The 22,170-nt window shown below is 51.7% G+C and overlaps 1 protein-coding gene across 6 annotated transcripts in view; it reads left to right on the top strand.

Moving 5' to 3' along the window:
- Positions 1-21,763, top strand: part of Snph (syntaphilin) — a 41,508-nt gene extending 19,745 nt beyond the window's left edge. The window contains exons 2-6 of one of the 6 annotated variants that reach the window (XM_029474632.1): positions 9,905-9,932; positions 10,682-11,334; positions 11,986-12,093; positions 15,035-15,184; positions 17,722-21,763. In XM_029474632.1, the coding sequence (XP_029330492.1) occupies positions 11,153-11,334; positions 11,986-12,093; positions 15,035-15,184; positions 17,722-18,904 (1,623 nt within the window). In that variant the 5' untranslated portion in view covers positions 9,905-9,932; positions 10,682-11,152 and the 3' untranslated portion in view covers positions 18,905-21,763. Of the gene's footprint in view, positions 1-9,904; positions 9,933-10,681; positions 11,335-11,886; positions 12,094-15,034; positions 15,185-17,721 lie in introns of all 6 variants that reach the window. The other 5 variants (XM_029474631.1, XM_021156167.1, XM_021156166.1 and 2 more) reach the window with 5 other exon arrangements.
- The last annotated feature ends 407 nt before the right edge of the window (positions 21,764-22,170 follow it).

Raw genomic sequence — 22,170 nt, 5'->3', positions numbered from 1 at the left:
CAAATGGGACTTCACAAGATGGAGAGAAATAATGTGGAGGGGCAGCTGGAAAGAGGTCTGAGTTCTAGACAGTTCCCCTACTGCAGAGGGTGGGAGATGGATGGAGACATTGATTGTAGAGCATCCCTCGTGGGTAAACCAGCAGCCTTTAGAAAGGCTGCTTTCATTCTTGTCCTTGAGATCCAGCTGTTAGTTTTGTGCTCAGGTCTCTGCCAAGGAGTAGAATCAGCTTTAAAAGAAAGATGACACACTACCTGAAGCACTGAGCAAGAGGAAACTCTGACCATGCAGGTGAAGAGTCTGTGCTGCCTCCATTGCTGAAAAGCTCTCATTCTCTCCAGCAAGTGCAGACACACTTACCATTCAGCAAGTCTGTGTCGGACTCTGGGCAGAGCATAGGTACTAGCTTAAGGCTTGGGAACACAGTCAAGAACAAGATGGGCACCCGTCCATACTTTCCTGGAGCTTATAATGATAACAGACAAATCAGTGTATACGTATGTTAGTGGTTGCTGAGGATGCTAGAGAGCAGTGAAGTGTGGGAGGGCAGAGGGATGCTGGGCCATGGGAGCTTGTATCATATTAAATGAGGTGCCTTAGGAAGACACACCTTCGCGGAAGAGAGAGTGCTGAACAGAGGTGTGGGGGCGGAGCTTTCCAGGTAGAATTGACACATGCAAAGGCCCTGAGGTGGAAGAGCATGAGAAGGTAGAGTGGGTGAGGGGAGCAGGAGCAGAGGATGAAGACAGTTGATGATGGAAAGAAAAGAATGTAAAGGACTTTAGATCAGCCAGAGTTCCCTAGATGGGAGGCATTGAAGGGGTGCCACAATCCGGTCCCTGTTCTGAGGGGACCTGTCTTGCCCTGGGATTGTAGGGGCTAAGAGGATTGCTGCATCCAGAGACAGCTGGTGGTGGCTGACACCGTGGATGGGCACTGGCAGGTGATAGATTCTGGATATGCTGAGCAGGGAAGGAAGGGCGCCACAGCTCCCCTGAAGCACGTCAGAGAGAGCCTCGTGCAGCTGAAGCAGTGGGATTGCTGTTGGTGATAATAGCAGGAAAGCCTCTGAGAAACAGAGTTCTGAGGGAAGATGAGAGAGAGTTGTGCTTTCAGGAATGCTAAGCTTGGAGTGCTGTCTTACACCCAAGAGGCAGTGTCCTGAGGTGCCATTGTTTGCTAGACAGTTAGTGGCTTGTGGGGTTTTTTTTGTTGTTGTGTTGTTTTGTTTTTTTACTTTTTCTTTGCACACACCACTCCCCACAACTAGAGCCAAGGTGGAAAAAATGTTTGGAGGGAGTTGGATTTGGAGATAGCTCAGTCCTGAAAGTGCTTGCTGTGAAGCAGGAGTTTGAAACTTCTGGGAAAGCTCAGTGTGGTGACACACACTTATAAGGCTAGCTCAGAAGAGTTGGAAACAGCTCATTGGCCAGCCTAGCCTAACCTCATTGGCCAGCCTAACCTAATCTATGATCCCAGCGAGAGAGACTCTGTCTCAAGAGACAAGATGGCTCCTGAGGAGTTGCACTCAAGCTGACCTCTGACCTCTACATACATGTGTATACACTGGACCATGGACACACACACACATGCACACACACATGAATGCACTTATGCATGTTATTATTATTATTAACAATTTTAAAAATAGTTATAAGAGAATAGACAGGCGTCCATTGTGCCAGGGCTCTGGCAGCATGGAGCAGGGCATAATTGCTGATGTTGTTCGTCATTGCTAACCCATTTACAAGTGTAATCAGCCCCATTTGCAGAAAAGGCAACTGAGACTTAGATCCACTGGCATTAGGAACCTCAACCCAGGTGCATTTGATCCCAGAAGTATGCTGCTCCTGTTAAGTTAATTGGTTTCTCTGTGAGTAAAACCTTTCTGAGACAAAAGACTTCTCAGTGGGGCCTTAGTGTTTGCAGACTGTCCACTTAAAAAGCATCTTGAAAATGCTTGTTTTGACTAAATCAAGAGACAAGACAGCTTCTCTGGAAAGGCATTTCTGGAAAGGGGTTTGTTACTGCCTGGCCCTCATCCAGCAAGCGTGAGCGATGCTGGGCCTTGGGGAAAGCCAGGGAGCTTCCTGGAGGTGAAGGGTTTCAGCTCCATGTGGGAAATGCCACCAGCAATCAGCTAGACGGGGACCAGCTGCTAAGCAGGCAAGGCAGCTGGCAGCTTCAAAGAGCAAACACAGAGGAGGAAGGAGGAGGCTGCAGTGAGGGGCATGGCTTGTGGGCAACACAGGGCACGCTTGGGTGAGCTGTGCCACATTTCTGTGCTTAGCTCGAAGGCCTCAAGAACACAGATGTGACTTGGCTCCCAGTAGAAGCAGCACACCGTGAATGCTGGTGGGATCAGAACAAGGTGGCCATGTTTCAGGGTCATGACTTTTGATGCTGTTGCTCATACTGTGAGCTTCACACGTCTTTGGTTTTTCTGCTAACAAAGTGTGACCAGTGAGCTTGAGCCCTGGGTGGCAACCCCTTTGGGGTGTCAAATGATGCTTTCACAGGGGTCACATATCAGATATTCTGCACATCAGATACTTATGATTCATTACAATAGCAAATTTACACTTATTAAGTAGCAACAAAAATAATTTTATGCTTGGGGGTCATCACAACATGAGGAACTATATTAAAGGATTGCAGCCTTAGGAAGGTTGAGAGCCACTGGACTAGAGTGTCGGGAAGATTGCTTTTGTATGTCAGTCCTGGTTTGGCTTTCCCAGCTGGTGGAGGCTCTCTGATCACTAACCGATGGAGGGCTGTCTCCATGCAAAGGGGCTGTGGTCCCAGGCGGAGCTTCTCACATCTGCATATCCCTTTGGTCCCTGTTACACAGGCCCCACGAACAAAACACAGCACTTGAAGGTTGGCACTACCTTTCCTCCACCCCCACCCTTTTTCTCCCTCCCCGACCCTCTCTCTCTGGCTCCTCCCTGCGCCAATCCCAAGGAGCCCTGCAACAAATCCTGTGCAGAAATCCTTCCTTTAACACCCACTTAAGGGATGTCTTTCTTTTTCCCAAAGCATGAACCTATTCCTCATTGGAGACTGATCATAAATCCTGTTCGCATCAGTGGAAGCTTGGGATTAAACCACTCTGTACTCATAGCGTAGTGGTCCCCTTTCCTCTGGGCCTCAGTCTCACCTTCTTGTCTTGTGTGACCTGCCTTAAAGTTGGTAGAACCCTTGTCTTACCCCTCAGCTTTCCTCCTAAAGCTTCCCCTTTGGAAAAATCTCTCCTTTGTCCTTCTTGAATTTGGCCTGCTTTTAAGTGAGGATGGGTGGAGGGATGGGTGAAGAAGGCCTTTTGCTGGAATCCAGCTGCCAGTCCAGACTGTCTCCCACTTGCTGGGTAACTGTAAACACGTTACCTGCTCTTGCCGAATTCTCGTTTCTTTGTGGATAAAATGGTGACATTCTCCCTAAGGCATTTTCCATCCTCTGCTTCTGAGACCACATTAGCCCCTTTCTGGTATTGGGGATAGGTGCTGGCATAAGTAATGGTGAGAACCCAGGATCTTAAAAGCCAAGGCCCAAAGAGGAGAGAGAAACCAGGGACTGGCATGCCACCATTATCCTCTTCCTGTGCTGCTCAAGAGAAGGAGGGGCAGGAGAGGAGCTGCAGAGCTTGACAGCTCTATCAGTCAGGAAGCACAGGGGAAGCCATATGCAGGGCTGCTGGGGGGCCTCCATCTGCCAGGAGTCATTTGCTAGGTTGGCTACCAAGCTCAAGTTGGCACCATGACCCCTCTGTTCACATACCTTTCCCTAGTGTCTGCAGAAGGTCTATCCTGGAGCAACTAGGATTGGAAGGAGTGGACCCAGGATTCCCCTACTGTTTGTTCCCTGCCTATGTAGGAAGCCTGCCAGATGTTGCCCTAGTGAATGTCCCTGGACAGCTGGCCTGGAAGAGGGTGCCTGTAACTTCAGAATCAGCTAATGCCTTATTAGACTCTCTGATAGGTGTACAGAGTATCTATAAAGAAGGACAGATGCCCTTAAGAGTTAATAATACAAAGAAGCATTCTGATTTCCAAAGGATTACCTATCACTCCCTTATTACCTTGGTTGGGTCTCAAAGCAACCCATGAACAAAGGATGCTACCATGAGTGCTTGGGGAAGCTGGACTGGAGAGATGTGAGGCAGGCCCTACATCACCACCAGTGACAGTGTGATGTGGCTCAGAGCTCCTGAGGGTCTCAGGCTACTGCTTGCACTGTTCCTAGGCTGCAAGAAGAGACAGTTGGGAGAGGCAAGATCGGGGGTCTCTGGACAGAGCTTCTCCTTTGCTTATAAGAACAGTAGGAGCAGTCCTACTCAGGTTAGAGAGAGGGCACAGGAAGAATTCCTTGGAAGTAGAGTCTGTACTGTGCTCGCCTCTGGTCTCAGGTGAGGGCAGAGAGCTGGTTTTCCATCCTGCCCTGCTGCCACTGCCCAGCATTCTGGACCACCCTCTCCCTTCTGGACCATGCCGATCCTTTGGCAACTATCCATTTAAAATAGAGATTGTGTGGATTTATCTTGAATGGGATTTTAAAATTGATATGTAGTTCACAGACCATAAAATCTGAGAAATACACCACTCTGAGAATGTACTTACATGAAATTGTGTAACCAGCCCCATTATCTAATCCCTAAGCATCTGCATAGTCTTCCTTAAGAAGCCCTGCTCCTGTCAGCAGCTGATCTTTATTACTTCTTGACAACCACTAAGTGGCTTCACTCAGTGGCTTCTGTCTGTCTGGATTTGCCCATGTTGGGTATTTGTGTAAACCCACTTGTTCGTTCAGTACTTGTGTTTGCATCTGGCTTCTTTTACTTAATACAGTGTCTTCAGGGCTCACTCCCGTTGCGGCACATGTTGCTACCTCATTTCTTCTAATGACTGAAGTCCTGGTGCATGCATGTACTGCACTGCACATTATCTCCTACTGACAAGCTGCCTGCATCAACCCTGTGCACTGTGTTTCAATGCTTGCTTCGTTCCTTGGGAAATCTATCTGGCAGTGGAATTGCAGGCTCACAGGCCATCCCGGTTAGCTTTGTGAGGACTCACAAACTGTTTGCCATGGCAGTGTGGCTGTTGTATTCTCCACCAGCCACACATGAGTTTCTCCATGCTCATAACAGTACTTGTTTCCTGTTTTTTTTTTATAATAATTCTAGTGGATATGAAAATTTTGTATCTCAGAATTTTAACCTGTAAACACCCCTCTTGTTTGGGGCGATTAGGCAGTACTTGAGATTGAACCCAGGGTCTTTCACATACTCTTTAAGCCTCTGCTACATCCTTAGCCTCCAAATCCTTTTGAAAATGGTCTTCCCCTGGGCTTGGTTCCCAGTATCCACACTGTGTGTCACAACCATTTGTAATGACATTCTGAGGGATCTAAAATCCTCTTCTGGCCCCCATGGGCACCAGGCACACATGTGAGACACATATATGTGTAAACACTCAGACACATAATAAAAATAAATCTTTCTAATTAAAATAAATGAAGAATTCTAAAAACAAACAAAAACCCAAAATGGTCTTACTGGCCAGAGGAGATGTCTCGGTCGTAAAGTACAAGCTTCAGGGCTGAGTCTGCATCCCTAGTTTGTCATGGATTATGTCATGGATACCCATAATCCCAGCCCTTGGGAGGCTGAAGCAGAAGGATTCTTGGAGTTTGTTGGCCAGACAGTCTAGATGAACTGGTGAGCTTTAGGTTCAGTGAGAAACCTTGCCTCAGAAAATAAGTCATTGAACAAGACACCCCACTTTGGCCTCTGGCTTCCACATATACACAAGTGCACATGTACACACACACACACACATACACACCTACACCTTCAGACCTTCTAGTCAGTTTTTGTCCTTGTGACAAAAGATGTCAGCAAAGTGAAAAGGGGGATTTTTGTACATAGTTTAAGTAGGATTAGCCTATGGGAGAGGGGCATAGCTGTTCACCTCACAGCAGCCCCACAGAGGGGAAAGAGAGACAGACAGACTGATAGAACGAGGGGGTAACTATATATACAGAATCTCTTCTTTCTTTTGCTCTGTGACCCAGCCTATGGGATGGAGCCCCCACATTCAGGGTGGCTTCCTCCTTTAGTTCCTCTGCTCTGGAATGCCCCCCCAGACACACCCAGAGGGTGCATTCCTCATCCCCAGTGCTGACTGTCACTAATCACCAATATGAGGACCCCATTGGCTGAAATGGAGGAGGAAGCCTGAGCCCACCCTGCTTAGCAGTCCAGAGCTAAGTTTCTTAGATGGTGTGTAGATGGAGGCTTGGGGACCGGTGCTGAGGCATCTGAGACTAATCCTGTAGAGCTGCCTCAGCCCTCAAGCCTTTCCTGGTTACCTTGGAAACCCCTGCAGCGTTTAGCCAAGTTGTAGAACAGTCCTGCCACTGTTCTGGGGTTGCCACAGTGAGAACACAGAATCCAGTGGCTCTGTTGAGTGGTTTCAGTCCTGGGAGTGGCTTGTGCTAGAGACAGGAAGTGATCTGGTGAAGTACCCCCTCCCCCAACTCCTGCCAGCTTAAGTACAGGAAGGCTGGACTAGAGTCTGTGGATGGGGGAGGATGAGACCGCCCTGAAACCTGCATAGTTTGGCCTGCCACCTCACTGGAGCTGCCCTGGAGTTCTGAGGTTGGAGGATAGCTACTGGCAAGCATGCAGGCCCGTTTCCATTTCCATCCCTGCATTAGCATCCAAGGAGCACAAGTTGCTGTATCTGCCAGGGAAGGATGGTCCAGGTTCTGCCTTGGCAGAGATGGGATCCTTCCCAAGCTCTGGTTGCTGTGCTCGGCTTTGCACAGCTGCTGGAGGCTGAGTCATCAGCTCAGCCTGTTCTGTTCTCTGAGGTTGTAGGGTTGCTTTCTTCTTTCATAGATGGCTGATACTTTGTGGGGGGAAAAAGATACCTTCAAAGGTATATTCTGGGACTTTCACTTAGAACACTGGCTGACCTGAGCTCCTGGCTGCTCCCCATATTGAGTAAGATGCCAGGATCTCCCAAGAGATGCAGCTTCCTAACCGTACAGCTTCGGAAACTGTGACCCAGAAGAGACAGCATCATATCCCAGCCCCTTGTTTTATAAACAGCCCTATATGAGAATGTGGGACCCAGATACCCCAGAGACCATCTCGTCTAGCTTCATGATCTAGCACAGGGTTTTAAACCATTATATTATGAACAACTGTGTGTTGATTGTATTTGTTCCTATGAAATACACCAGGGAACTTCAGCTAAGAGGCTAAGACAGGAAGGGATGGAAGCTAGTCCCTGTAGGAAGGCTGCAGGGCACAGGCTGAATACACAGACCTGGGGGGTGGGATGCAGTAGGCTGGCAAATAGCTCAAGCAGAGATATGGTGGTGCTTTGACAAGCAGAGCTCTCAGTATGTACACATGCATACACATGCACCCACTCATGCACACACATGCACACACACACACACACACACACACACACACACACACAGGAGGAAAAGAAAAGGGCGGAGGAGACTGTTGTAGGTGGAAAGGGTTTGATCTCCAAGATAAAGTTTTTCCCACTTTGTTTCCATATAACCACAAGCTTCTGATGGATTTCAAACATGGTCCAGGTCTTTTCTCTGTTAATCTTGATGCTAACCCAGACCCATGCCCTCCTGTATTCACCCCTGGAAGGTTTTCACAGATTCCTGCCTGATCTCCTTTGCTCTGGTCCTGTCCTTTTCCTACAAACTCTACCCAGGGCTTCCTTGAATGAACTTCTGATGTGCCTATCTCCTTTGTGGGATAGCTCCATGCCTCCCTGTGGCCCACTGGACACAACCCTGGCCTACCAGGCTGTGTGGCCTCACTCACTGATCCTCACCTCTGAGCAGCTATATTATTGAGTTACTTACTGCCTTTGGCCATGCCACCCTGTCCTCCCACTGGTGGACTCCTGCCCATTCTTCCAGACTCAACACATATTTCTGATTGGAAGAAGCTTTTCTTGACCTTCCCGAGGCCACCAAAAGGTCTTGGGTGTTTCTCTTTTGAAGGTCATATCACATTTCAATTATCTACTTCCAGACCAGTGTCTGATCCTGTTTGTTCAGTGGCTCTTGTGTGACAGAGCCACCATCCATGCCATATGCATGCACTGTTTCGTGTTACTTTCACAGTGCCCAGCGAGGAGATGCAGCTCATGGTGGATGAGAGACTGAATCTCAGCAGTAGCCAGACTTGCTGAGGCACACGTTCAGAGTACAAGAGCCAGAATTCAGCCCCAGACCTGTTCAGCCCTATTTCTGCAGCATTTCAGCTCTTGCTCCTCATTATAAGCCCTTAGGCAGCACTGGGCATGGGGATGACCAATCAAAGAGGCAGATGTTTGTGCGGTTGCTATGGAGTGTGCACAATGGGGAAACAGGGACACTGGCATGAAGAGGGGTGGGTGTCCTTGGAGTTGAAGGGATGAGAGATTGTTGGCCGTGCTCCTGTGGCTTAGGGTTTCCTTTCACCTTCTATTCCAAGTGGCTGCCTCCAGCTGCCTGGGGACAGGCCTGTGGGACTCCAGGCTGAACAGGCGACATGGCAATAAATGCCATGGTAACATGCCTCCTCTCGGGCTATGATGAGAAGGAGGAGTTAAGAAGACACAGGACACGCACTGGGGCCTCTGAGCAGGATCCTGAAGAGGAGGTACCCTGTGGGCCTGGGTGGCTTCTGCCTTCCCAAGAGGGACCCTGCCTGTGAGGTCCCATCCCAGCAGGGGAAATGCCACTTTTACTCTGCCCCGAATTAATAGCTGGTTCTAGTCTCCCAGGAGACTGTTAACTGTGTCCAGGTACAAATGCCACTCCATTCCCACCCACAGCCAGGGAGGAAGGAAAACAGAACTCAAGAAGAGGGAGAAACAGGTTGCCAAGCAAGGTAGTAGCAGAGGCAGCTGGGACAAAGCTCGCATTGTACCAGGGCCACATGCAGTTTCCATCTAAGCCTCTCTCACCTGCCTCTCAGGGCCTGGGCCTGGGCCTGGAGCTCCACCTGGACTCTGCTGACTGTTCAGTCACACTCCCCGAGCTGGCGTGGTAGAGAAGCTATCCTGGGAGGCGAGGCCTGCTGAAGGTGCTTCCTCCTTCTTGACAGCCAGCCTAAAGCCAAGAGTAAAGTGTTGATAGGAACAGAGAGAGTAAAGAGATGGACTAGCTCAAATGAAAGAGAGCTGCTAGCAGGTCACCTGACCACAGAGGAACCACTCTGTAGCAGGCAGTCCTCCAAGCTTTGTCCACTCATGAGCAGGTACCATCACCCCCTACCTACCCAACTCCAGCTGCTCCCACCATGTCCTTCTGTGCCCCAGAGACAGGGACCCCTGTGTGCCTCTCTAGATAGCCATACAGTCTGCTGATTCCCCACTTTGCACTTGCCTACACTCTCTACTGTGGGTCTGGGCCCGCTGTTCCCAGGGTCTCTGCTTGGGTGACTGAGACTGGTGGATGGGAAGTGGTGCCAAGCTAGGTGGGCAGCTCAGGTGACGGGCATGGTGTCAGTGGCTCCTGCAGCCCAGCACCTGACACCTCTGGGCAGACAATGCTGGCTGTGTCCAGGCCCTCTAGGGGAACAGGCCGTGTTCTGTATCACAGCCAGGAAACTGGCCATCTGAGTAGTGTCTTTGTCCACTCAGGAGATGGTCCCACTACTGGCCAGGAGAAGCAGGCTCCTGGGAGCCCTGACGTGGGAAGGAGGTAGTCCCTGGGTCAGGAACTCTGGGGTTTGAGATCTCAGTCTCTGATGCTGGTCTGGTTCAACTACTGGTCCTGCCACACAACTGGGGTGTGACTTGGGCAAGTCCTTTTGCTCGTTGTGGCCCTGATTCCTCATCTATGAGAGGGGACTAATCTCAGCACTTCCTCATAGGGCTGTTGGGAGAAATCAATGGCGTGATGTACGTAACACATGTAGCACGGGCTGCTGTGCACTGGGGCGTGGCTTGGCAGCTGCTTCTCCTCCAGCATGGGCGGAAGTCCAGGGCATGACATTCTCAGCTAAGCTTTCCCAGGCTATTGTCTACAGTCCCTTTCCTGAGTGTGGAGTCAGGGATTGCCACCTCTCAGACTGGCTCAAAACTAGCCACTGGCTGCAGAAAGCCTAGATTTCTCTCCCTTGACCCTGATGCTAGTGTTGCCCTGATCCCAGACAGCTAACCCTCTGCATGGGTTCTCTCCCTCCCCCTTATCCCTAAAGATATCCCTGCAAAGCTGTCCCCTGCCACTATTTGTCTCTTCTGAGTAGAATATCCTAAGGACCCCAGCAGTGGAGTCAATAGGCCTGGGTCCACCCACCCCTTTTCTCAAATCTCCTGGGCATGTGAATGTACTTGCTAGACCCACCCACCCTAGAACACTCAGCAACTAGGGAGAGCTTCTTACTCTCTTGACCTTGGCCTCCTATACATCAAATGTGTGCTCAAGTTCTTGGGATGTGCTGAAATAAGCATGCATGTTTATATGACAGGAGCTGGCATACCTGCATGCAGCATGAGAATCAGAGGGCCTGGCTGCTTTTCCTGCTTTGTGGGCAGGTGCCTGAGCATGCACATGTGTGTGGCACATCTTAGAATGACCTATTTTGTCTGTATCCATTTATCTTTCTACACGTGTGCTGGTATGTCCGTCTGTCTTGTCTCCTTTGTAGCCAGGAAGCCCCGAACCACGTGCCAACTGGGAAGGTGATGGTCAGCGAGACCAGCCCGGCCTATTCTGGGGCTCCTACTCCTGCACCAGGAGTCCTTCGACCTGCAGCCCTGCCAAAGAGGGAGGACTGGATGTGGGAGGCAGGATCTGAGGGGCAGGGACCTGGGGAGAAGCAGGCTTTGCTGGTAGATTAGAAGATCCTTTTTGCTGCACTGGTGGACAGGAGGGTCCTTGTCTGACTGTGACAGGGTCTTCAGCCCTCTGGGTATCTTCACTGTGACCTGGAAGATCTGGGGTTGGACTGAGACTTCTAGCCACCCCTGAGGCTCTGAGGACTGAGACTTTAAATTGGGGTTAGCAGCCTGTGCCAAGCCCCCACTGAATTCACTGGTGGAGGCAGCCACCTGCAGCCTAGCCTATAGGCCCTCGCTTGATTCTGGGGTGTCGTGTCTGAAGGGCAAGAGGAGAAGCCATGCCAGGCAGTGGCCCCAGTGAGAGGATGACATGGCCCGGCCCTGCCCTCCCTACGCCCCCCACAACCCGCCCTCTTTCCTCAGCCCCGGGAACACCGCCCATTCCGCCGCTAACCAGGACCCGCAGCCTCATGGCCATGTCCCTGCAGGGAAGTAGACGAGCCTCTGCTGGATCTCGCAGGTGAGTTTCTCCCTTGTCTAGAACCTGGGCTTCGGATGTAGAAAGCCTTGGGCTTTGTCTCGCAGTGTGTGCAGCAGACTTGTAGCGTGCCTTTAAGCCAATTATGCCCTCAGTTTTCCCATCCTTAAAGCAGGCTGGATGATCCATGCCACCTCCAGGAACTATTTAAAGACCCAAATGACACGGTGGATATAACAGTTATCTGAAGGTTCCCATCAGCACCAGCCCTGCCGTTACCATCCCTGCAGGCGGTAGTTTCCCCCTTTGGCCCTTTCACTCTCTGGGGCTCTCCTCCGGTCACTTCCTGTCTGCCCCACTCTCCTCCCCTCTGTTTCAGCTCATGCATGGATAATCCTTCCCTGAGCTGAGAGACCCTGGGACCCACCATTTGTTCACAACCTTGTCTAGCCTCTGTTCTTGACCCTGGGGATCTAGGAGGGTCAGCCACCTTCTGGTTTCCATCTTGATTTCCACTGTCTGTTCTGTCACCCTTGTCTCTGTGTGTGTGTGTTCCCCTCCCCACTGCCTTTCTTCCCTGTGATGAACCCGAAGCGGGGGCACTTTAGGCCGTAGTGGCCTGGCAGTGTTCGCCCAGTGCCCACAGCTGCCCGCCAGCCAGAATGAGCAGCTGCCTCTTCTCCCCGCCTCCAGGCGCACCTCTCCACCTGTGAGTGTGCGGGACGCCTACGGCACCTCTTCCCTCAGCAGCAGCAGCAACTCTGGCTCCTGCAAGGGCAGTGACAGCAGCCCCACACCGAGGTAACCAGCTCCTCCTTCCAGCCTGGCCGGGCTGCCTTTATGGTACCCAAGAGATGGGGAAACAGCACCGTGCTCCTCTAGCACGCTTCCTGGCACTGGCCTAGAAAGGCTCACTTCTCCCCTCTGAACTTTGGTTCCTGTCTGAAAGATGGGCATGAGCAAATGAGATGTTGAGGCAGGAGCCGGAGGGGGGCAACTCCTGAAACATCACAGGTCTTTGTTCTTCCTGCCCCACCATCCATGTGAACGTCTTTTATCCTAATTATCCCAGGATGGCTCCTGTACCACCAGCCTTCTGGCCAGCAAAGAAGAGCATAGCCCCCTTTGTGTTCATTGCTCAGAGAAGGGACATTTGCCTGTGAATTTTTGTCTGACTTCATTTGTTAGAACTAGGCCACATGATGTACTAGCAACCTGTCCTGTTAATTCAGAGAGGATTAGTGTTGTCTGCTGCCCCTAAAAAGAGAAGACAAGATGCATATGGACATTATCTCAGGCTCTGCAAATGCAGATGTGCTGCAGATGTGGCATGTGCTAAATTATGGTCTAGGTATAGTAGACAGACACCTGAAATACAGAGTCACCTGGAGGGCAGATAAAGAAATGCTATGGGTCCCTGAGTGTTAGAACCTGGTGTTGATGTGGTGTCCTGTCTCCTGGGTACTGGAATACAAGGAGGAAGTGGGAGGCTCTGGGAAGCTGCAGGCTTTGGATTTGGCTTCCTGTCTCTAAGACTCAACTTTTTCTTTGTCATAAAATGGATGTAATAATCCAGAAATATCAGGGAAAATATCAGTTTGCAGCTTGCCTGTATATCCTGGACCACAGTGAGGCTTTGAGGGTCATGGACACAAGGACAGGTATGTTCTGACAGCACTCCCACAGTCAAGCCCTTCCGTCCCAGTAGAGAGACATCATCTGGGTTCAGGGATGTCCAGAGCCACTAAAGATCTCAGGTATTTCCACTAAGGTGTGGATGGTAAGTAACAGTCATGTGTCAGACACGTGCCCAGTCTTGGGCTTCTGATTTGCATCTTCCAGACTTTTCTGTTACTCGCGGTTTTATAACACATCTCCCATATGAGACTCCCAGTCTCAACCCCCAGGCCAACACCTGTGGAGACAAATGTCCTGTTGCCCAAAATGGGGGAGTGCTACCTCTAGGGGATGTGACACATTACCTAAGGGCTTCACTGCAGCCAGGCTCTCTGCTAAGATATGTATAATCACATGCTTCTATTTTTGAATATACACACCACAAGGAGGAAGAGGAAGAGGTGGAGAGAGGGAGAGACTATAGAGACTATAAACATGTATTAAATGTTATCTTGGAAAAAATGTCCATGAAAACAAATGAGAACCAAAGCCCCCATTTGACTGTAACCCTCATCCTTAGTAGTTTAATGTTGGCTTCTTCACCTCTTGCCACATGCCAGGCTGAGGACTCTCTCTCTACTCGTCCCAAGTCTGTGCCCACCTGTCAAATCCCTTGCAGGGCAGGAGGACAGCTACAATCTAAATGGAGGATGCTATATGGCTTCTCTTTTGATGAGATCTTAGACCAAGGTGGGAAAGCCCGGGCACCCACCACTGCAAATGTGCTACAGATGTGGCATGTGCTAAATTATGGTCTAGGTTCATGCCAAGTGGAAGAGAGGCTGTATGACCTAGTCTCCCTTACTATCGCCATCTTCCCACTTTACAGTATACAGTAAATATTACAAGGCTTCTTCCATGAAACTTTAAACCTGCCTTTAATGGGACCACTTCCACAATGGGCCTCCACAGGACCTGTCTTTTCCAGCCCTATGAAGTGTCTATCCTGAGCCTAAGGGCTCCCAGCCCTTGGAGCACCAGGGTGTTATGGCTGCAGCCCGAGTCTCCAGTGTGTGGGAACACTCCTGGGGTTTGAAACCAAGAACCAACTAGGGTTCCTAAGAACAGATCCTGCAGCCAGGAAGCTGTGGGTGGAACCGTCTGGACTATAGTCTGTTGTGGAATCAGGGAGTTCTTCTTCCTAGGAAAGCAATGGCCAGCCCTCCATCCTGGCTCCAGTGGCCTTCTGGGTGGGGGCTCCTCCAGAGGTGTGGTATGACATACTGTATCAGTTGCAGAAGGCAGCCAGCCAGCTGTCATTCAAGCCAGCTGCTGCTAATTGTTCGTTCACAGGTGTCTCACGCATGCCCCAGAGCATAGGTGTATAAACATGTCCTGGACCAGGCAATTGCCTATGAAAGCAGTATGAAATTGGTGTATATACACACATGGGGACATGCAGGTACACAATACCTGAGACACTATGAATTTCTTAAGATGAAGAAGTGGCAAACCTGTATGTTCCCACAGGATACGGTAAAGAGAGTGCATTAGGGTGTCTGCAAACACAGCTATGACTTCACACCTGTCTGCCCTCCCCATCCCTGTCCCTATGCTAGATAGGCTTTTGGCAGCAGAGAGGAGAGTGTCTCCTCCAGGAGAATTCACCTCCCATGCAAGTGAGTCCTCATTCTCCAGGCTCACTTGGAACCTGCCCTTGCTCCCTGCTCATTCTCCCACATACCTGTTGAGGATGCACAGCCCGCATGCTTGAGCCAGCTTCTCTGAAGTGAGTGTATGTTTGCAGGACAAAGGCTTCCCTGAGCCTATTGCTACAGGGAGGGCCCACACATGGTGTCATAAAGTACTTAGCACACACAAGCCTCAGAGAGGTCCCTTCTTCCCTAAGCAGAGGAGCCTTTGAATCTCCCATCCTGCTCTTCACTCAGAAGAGCTTCACTAAACTCACCTGGCAGAAGGCTGTCTCTGTACTGTGGCCTCACAGCAGGCGCAGGAGGGCTGGTGGCACAGGCTGAGTAGTTAGGCTGGAATCCCCTGCTCCTTGGCCCCACCCTCACCCAGCCTGCCCCCTTATCCCCCACCTCTGATGGACATACCCTTGCAGGCGCTCCATGAAGTACACACTATGCAGCGACAATCATGGCATCAAGCCTCCCACCCCAGAGCAGTATCTGACTCCACTGCAGCAGAAGGAGGTTTGCATCCGGCACCTGAAGGCCCGGCTCAAGGACACACAGGACCGGCTCCAGGATCGGTGAGTGGCAGCCAAGGGAAGCCCTGGGGACATCCAGCAGCTCCAGTCTCAGCAGAGACAGGGCCCTGGGGTATTGCCTGGGAAGGAGAAGGAATGGCCTTGCTCCATTTATCGCCTAGGCCCAGAAGCCTCCTTTCATGCTGCTTCCTTCCTGTAGATGATAGATGGTCAAAGATGCTAAGGTTGAGGTCCTGCTCATCCTGGAGCAGGTCTCCTAGAAGCTCAGGCCCAGTTGTGCTCATTCTCAGATCCTTGTAGACACTAAGTGCTGCCCCTCCTGGTGATTTCATCTTTAACAGCCATGCTTCAAAGGCTGAGTGCCATGGCACATGTATGTTGCCCCAGAACTCAGAAGACTAAGGAAGGAGTGTTAAGTTGGAGGACAACTTGGAATGTAGTGCCCTGTCACAAGCAACAAAAGCCCTATGCTAGGGTGGCCTCGCCCACCTCTTACCACTTTCACCAGTGTCCTCTGAACTGTGTCTGTTCTGAGCTGGACCAAACAGTGTAAGACAGCAGAGCTCAGGCCTGGCATCCCACTGCGTCTTTTCTTTGCTTCTGCCAAGGCTTATAGCACACCTCACCCAAAGTATTCTCTGTGCCACAGAATTGGCCCATCTAACATAACCCCTGGATGGTGGGTTGTGTTGGCACAATTGCCACAATCGGATACCTCTTTTTATCACCCCATTCCCATTAGCAACCATTCCCCATCCTCTACAGTCACCCATCAGCCCTAGCTGCTCCTCTCCAATCACCAGCTCCTGGCACACATTGATCTTCCTGTCTTCACCAATCTCTGGACATATTAGAGTACAGCATGCATGACTGCCCTCTGCCAAGCAGCCAGTCCAGTCTGGGTTTATTGTGGTTTTTAGAGTTCAGCGAGTTTCAAGTGCTGGGCTCTGCCACCTTTGAACTAAGGTTTCTTTTTCAAGTTCCTGCCCTCTTCCTAATGGTACTCATACTCGACTGGCCTTTTGCACTGATGCCCATGAGGAACCAGTAGCCCATCTTCTGGCTTCCTGTCTGGGCCAGCCAGTAGCGGCATGTAGACCATCCACCTGTGTTTGGCAGAATGGCTGCGCTCATATCATCCCTAATCATCCTGCTACCCACAACAGGCTATCCTTGGCACAATGCCTTTCTCCTCACATCCTCCAGGTGCTATTTTACAGCCATACTTTCATGCTAGCCTCCCCCTCCTACTCTTCATCCACCGTGTGCCCACTCTTCAAACCCCTCTGTGCTTGTGGGCATTGTGTCCCCAACCCTTTGAGGTGCCTCTTCTCCCATCTTGTATTTACCAATTCCTTCCTTTAAGATGTGGTTCAAATATTACATCTATAGTACCAGGCCATTTCAGGACTGGGAAGCCATTGACCCCAAGGTCTAGCTGGCTCCAAGGAGAGAGGTACAAGGTGCAGCCAAGCTGAGCATACCCAGCTCCTTCTTACACTCACCTCCCAGAGCAGGCATGTATGAGAAGTGGAGAAGAGGGAGATCCAGGACGCCATGCCTGCTGATCTGCCTGCTGTTGCCCCTCAGGTAGTTCAGGTCACTGCCCCCCTAGGCGTCCACTGCTAATACATCCTATTGGGTGGCCAGCCTCTCCTAGAGGATACTGCTCGACATCAGAAGCCTATTCTAGAGTGGGAAATCTATGGTGCCTTAGGTGGTACAGTTACTCAGCTAGACTCATAAATCCTTTCCCACTGCTTGAAGCCAGTGCCCACTGAGTCTCACCCTGGTTTTCCCTCTCATCACTGTGGCATATTTCACTAACCACTCCCTCTTCAGCACCCCTGGGTCCATCTATAATTGAGAGACTTGAAGGGCCTTAGCACATCTGGGTAGAAGTCTTGCTGTTGTTCTGCTTGCTGGTGTAGCCCTTCTCTCGGTAACTGCATTTCCCATCCATCCCTTCAGCTTTTCTACTTAACAGGAAATAGAAAGAACCTTCTAGCATGCATACAAGAGAGCCACCCAGTTCTCCTCACCCTCCTGTGACTCATTCACCACTTTATACCACTTTATACTCTTTCTGAAAGAGGCATGCTATAAAACACTCAGCTCCCCCCCCCATCAGCAAAGGCTGTCATTTGTCACAAATCACCATCCTTTCCCTGGGGGTCAGGGGACAAATGTCTCTTCACTTAAAACACAAGCTCCTTCAGTAGGAAACCATATCCCTCCCTAATGTTTGTTCTTTTGCATTAAGAGTTTATTACATTTTTATAGCAGGAGGTGACGATGTGAGACCGCTTGGCTTCATGGGTGAGATGGGCCGCGACTCCTATTGCCATTTCTTCTCCCTCTTGAAGAAAACTATCCTGTTTTGGCCCCTGCCCCATCCACTCTTACTCCTCTCCCTGTGGGATGAAATGAGAGGCATCAAATCCCCTTACTTTTGTCTCTAGCTTTGAGCCACCCCGTCAGCGGCCATCCGGGCGTGGTGACATCTCCTTGCCTCTCCACAGTAGTAGTGACAGGTCAGGAGGACAGGCTATGAGCAGTCGTGTTGCCTTTGCTTACAGGGACACGGAGATCGATGACCTTAAGACGCAGCTGTCCCGCATGCAGGAGGACTGGATTGAGGAGGAGTGCCACCGCGTAGAAGCGCAGCTGGCCCTGAAAGAGGCCCGCAAGGAGATCCGGCAGCTCAAGCAGGTCATCGACACCGTCAAGAACAACCTGATTGACAAGGACAAGGGGCTGCAGAAGTACTTTGTGGACATCAATATCCAGAACAAGAAGCTGGAGACCTTGCTGCACAGCATGGAGGTGGCCCAGAATGGAGTCGCCAAGGAGGAAGGAACCGGGGAGTCAGCAGGTGGGTCCCCTGCACGGTCCCTTACCCGCAGCTCCACCTACACCAAGCTGAGTGACCCAGCCGTCTGTGGTGACCGCCAGCCAGGGGACCCCTCCAACACCTCTGCCGAGGATGGAGCTGATAGTGGATATGTGGCTGCCGATGACACCCTGAGTCGGACGGATGCCCTGGAGGCCAGTAGCCTACTGTCATCAGGAGTGGACTGTGGCCTTGAGGAAGCCTCGCTGCACAGCTCCTTCAACCTGGGCCCCCGCTTCCCTGCCAGCAACACCTACGAGAAGCTGCTGTGCGGCATGGAGGCTGGTGTGCAGGCTAGCTGCATGCAGGAGCGGGCCATCCAGACAGACTTTGTGCAGTACCAGCCTGACCTGAACACCATCCTGGAGAAAGTGGGCCAGGCTCAGGTGTGCGGTTCAGTCCTCAAGGACAGGCACTCAGAGCTGGATCCCCACCCTTCAGGGCCCAGAGACCCTGACTCGGCCGTGGTAGTCACAGTAGGTGACGAGCTTGATGCCCCAGAGCCCATCACCTGCGGGCCAGCCACACACCGGCCTGCAGTCAACTCTAACCCAGGACTGCCCGTGAGTGTGGTGTGTCCCGTGGAAGAGGAGGAGGACGAGGCAGCCGCTGCCACCACCACCACCGAAAAGGAACCCAAGAGTTACTGGAGCCGCCACTACATCGTGGATCTGCTGGCTGTGGTAGTGCCAGCTGTGCCAACAGTGGCCTGGCTCTGCCGCTCCCAGCGGCGTCAGGGCCAACCCATTTACAACATCAGCTCCCTGCTGCGGGGTTGCTGCACGGTGGCCTTGCACTCCATCCGTAGGATCAGCTGCCGCTCACTGGGCCAGCCGAGCTCCAACACAGCCGGTGGCTCTCAGCTCTGAGGTTGCCGGCTCTCCACTCCTGGCAGCCTGACCATTGATTGTAGGATGCCATTTGCTGCCCCACACCCACACCCATCCCCTTTTGGCTTCCTCTTATATACTTTCAGGTCTGGAATAGCGCCCCCACCCAAGATGTCAATAGTGTCAGGGATTCAGAAAGGCATCCCAAAACTTGGAGAGAAAAGGTTAAGATGGCTAATTGAAGAGGGAGAAACTGGTAAGAGCTTCCGAACCCCTCTGTCCCCTCTGTCCACCCAGACTTTAGACAAGGCAGGCCCTGCTCAAAATGTCTCTGGCTGTATTGATCTGAAGATCCTCCCCTCTTTTGAACCATTCCTTCCATCACCTGGCCCACCCCATGCCTTCTCTTCCAGGCCACCCCTTGCCCCTCTCCTTGGGCTCCCGGACCAGTATTACCTCCTCAAATGGAGGCAGCCAGGACCCAGAATACAGAGAGCCACTCCCAGCAGGGTCTGGCTTCCCTGGTCCCACTGAGGCTCCAGTTCTCCTCCCTTGCCCTGGGATGCAAAAGTATGGTCCAGCTGGAATGACCAGCTCAGGCAGGAGGGTAGGTTCTGTGTCTGTCTGTCTGTCCTCTTGGCTTCTGGGTGTGTTAGATCTTTGTGAGATGTCAATGCCCATCACTACTAACACGCTTACCATGGGAGTGGGAGGGAGCCCTTACTCAAGCTCCAGCTTCCCTTGGGCAAATCTGCCAGCACAGAGAAGGCAAGGCTAGCAGCTCTAGGGTACCCTTCACCTTCTGAGATGAATCCACCTCATCTGTAGCCTAGAGGTACCTCAGTGAGTTGGAAAAGTCAGAGGCCACTTACCCGGGCTCCTTTGGCTCCAAGCCCTGACTACATTTGCACTCAGTTTCCTGAAGGACTTTGTTTCCTGCCCACCCCAGAAACCCCAGGCTGCTTGCTTTCTGGGACGAGGGCTTCTCTCATGGAGCTGACTCCAGAGGAATATGGCCATCAGGGGGCACCTCCAGATGGGTTTCTGAAGTCACAACATCTGCCTGTCTATGCCAAAGCAGAGTCTCCTGAGTGTGCTTCCCAAGTAGGGGCATGGCCAGGTGGTGGGAGCCTGTCTGTGCTGCTCCTGGTCCAGGCCCAGTCAGTCTGAGAAAATGCTCTGATCCTTACTTCCCTCTTCTTCCCAGAGAGGTCATTCCTACCTGACTGGCCCACCTCCAGGGAACTGGTAGAGCCCTGCATCTCACCCTCTGGCTGGGAGCCTCTCTGGTTCTCTGCTAAGGTCACTTGCCCTCACTGTTGCTCCAGTGGCCACCACTTGACTCATGAGTTCTGCCCCTCCACTCTGTGCCCTCCAGAGGGGCACCTGCATGCACTGGGAGTGGGCAGCCAGCCTAGCCATCAGGGCAAGAGCCCTTTGCCATGCGCTTTGTGCCTCCAAAACTCCCCCACCTTGGCTGGGGCCTCAGACCAGCCATCCTTGGTGGAACATCCCTACCCCAGCTGAACCAAACCCAAATGCCTGAGGCCTCGCTGGGGCTGCCCCATAGGACACTGGGGTGGTACCATGGAGAGACAGGGGATAAAACTGATCCAAAGCCAAGCCAGGACTGGCCACGGACCCAGCCTCCTGCGCCGTGCACTCGTGGAGCTCCACATGTCTCCCTAGCAACAGTCGAAGCTCTGCTGAGAAAATAAATGTATGAACTATATTTGACAACATAAAATCCATATATTTTTCACCATTGGCATTTAGTCCAACTTTGCAGCCCCTCTGTTCCATGTCTTGCTGTCTGGGCATTCTTGTCGTGTCTCGTGTTTGGTGGACTTGGGCAGGGCTAGGACTGTGGTATACCCTGTTCCTGCTGCTGGAGAAGCCATTGAAAAGGGTCCAGGTTTGTAGAGGCATCAAGTGGAACCAGCCACCACCCTGCTTCTGCTGTGACCCTAACCCTGCCTATGTGATCACCAGAGGACCTCACCTACAGCAGAGGTCCTCTCTTTCCGTGAGTTCTGCCTCTCAGAAGGGCTCTGCTCCTTGCCAGAGCAAGTGGAGTGAGCAGCCCATTACCCAGCCCTGGGATGACCCTGCAGGCTGGGGTAATGGCCCTATCCTTAAGTTTATATAAGCCCAGAGTCCCATATCCATACAAAGGGGTTGCAATGCCCGTGCAATCCTAAGAGGTAGGCTTGGAAGTAGACACTTGAGCAGCCTGCTGGTTCCAGATTTGGAGAAGGGGGCTGAGAGCAAGGTGGAACTGGGCCAGGCTCCCCTTAGATGCTCATCCCCAGAGCTCTCCCCATCCCATAGGCTGCAATTTTCCCTCTTGCCCTTGGCTCCTGGAGCAAAAATGTTAAGGGTGCTCCTTTCCCCTGCCTCCAGTCAGAGCACACAAGGTCTTGAGGAGGTGTCCCCAGGAACTACCTTCTAGAGCTACTGGGCCCTTGGAGCCCAGCGGCTTGAAGTAGTGGCTCCTTTGTTTTGGAGCCCTCTGATAGGGTTCAGTGAGGATTTCTGAACAGAGGCAACGTTGAACAGAGTTCATGATCAATGTGTCCAAGCAGGTAGCATTACATAGCTTTTCACTGAGACTCCTCTCCACCTATTCAGGCACAGGACAACAAATCCCAGGCTTTAGGGCCAAAGGCCACTGAGGGGTCTCCACCCAAGGAACTCACAGCCCTCCTCTGATCTAGGTGACAATGTAAACAGGCCACTGCGCACTCATATTAGGCTATCCTCTTGACAGAAACTTGAGGGGACAGAGGAGGAGGCCTGTGGGAAGGGGTCATAACTCTCAGTCCCCTTTGTCTCTTTATTCAGACAGAGTTGTGCCTGTAGCAGACAGCTCTGAATTAAAGCATGAACACGCACACAGCCCCTCAGCCTGGTGTCTTTGTACTGTGTCATTTCTCTGAGCATGTTGGGATGGGTGAGAAACTCACCACAAGCACCCAGCGCAGACAGAAGCAGCTATTGCCTGGCTCAGCCCCACCAGACCCTGCTGTGTAGGCCTAGGGCTTCTCTGCCCATCTGTGACCAGGCACAGGATCTAGAACCTCCATTCTCGATCCCAGGTCCCCATCCTGCTTGGCACAAGGAGAATATCCCAGTTCTTTCAAGTAATCTCAAAGTGGCTTCTCTGGCCCATTCTGTAGCTACAAAAAACCAGCCATGACTACTCAGCAGGGGTCTCAAAGCCAATGCAGGGTCCCCTCAACTATCCCTGTCATCCCACAGCCACATGCCCCTCAGTGCCAACATCCCAATGACACACCGGCAGG

The sequence above is a fragment of the Mus caroli genome, chromosome 2 (genome assembly GCF_900094665.2).
Source record: "Mus caroli chromosome 2, CAROLI_EIJ_v1.1, whole genome shotgun sequence".
NCBI lineage: Eukaryota > Metazoa > Chordata > Mammalia > Rodentia > Muridae > Mus > Mus caroli.
Note: the sequence above shows the minus strand (reverse complement) of the source record. Positions and strands in the feature narration are given on the sequence as shown.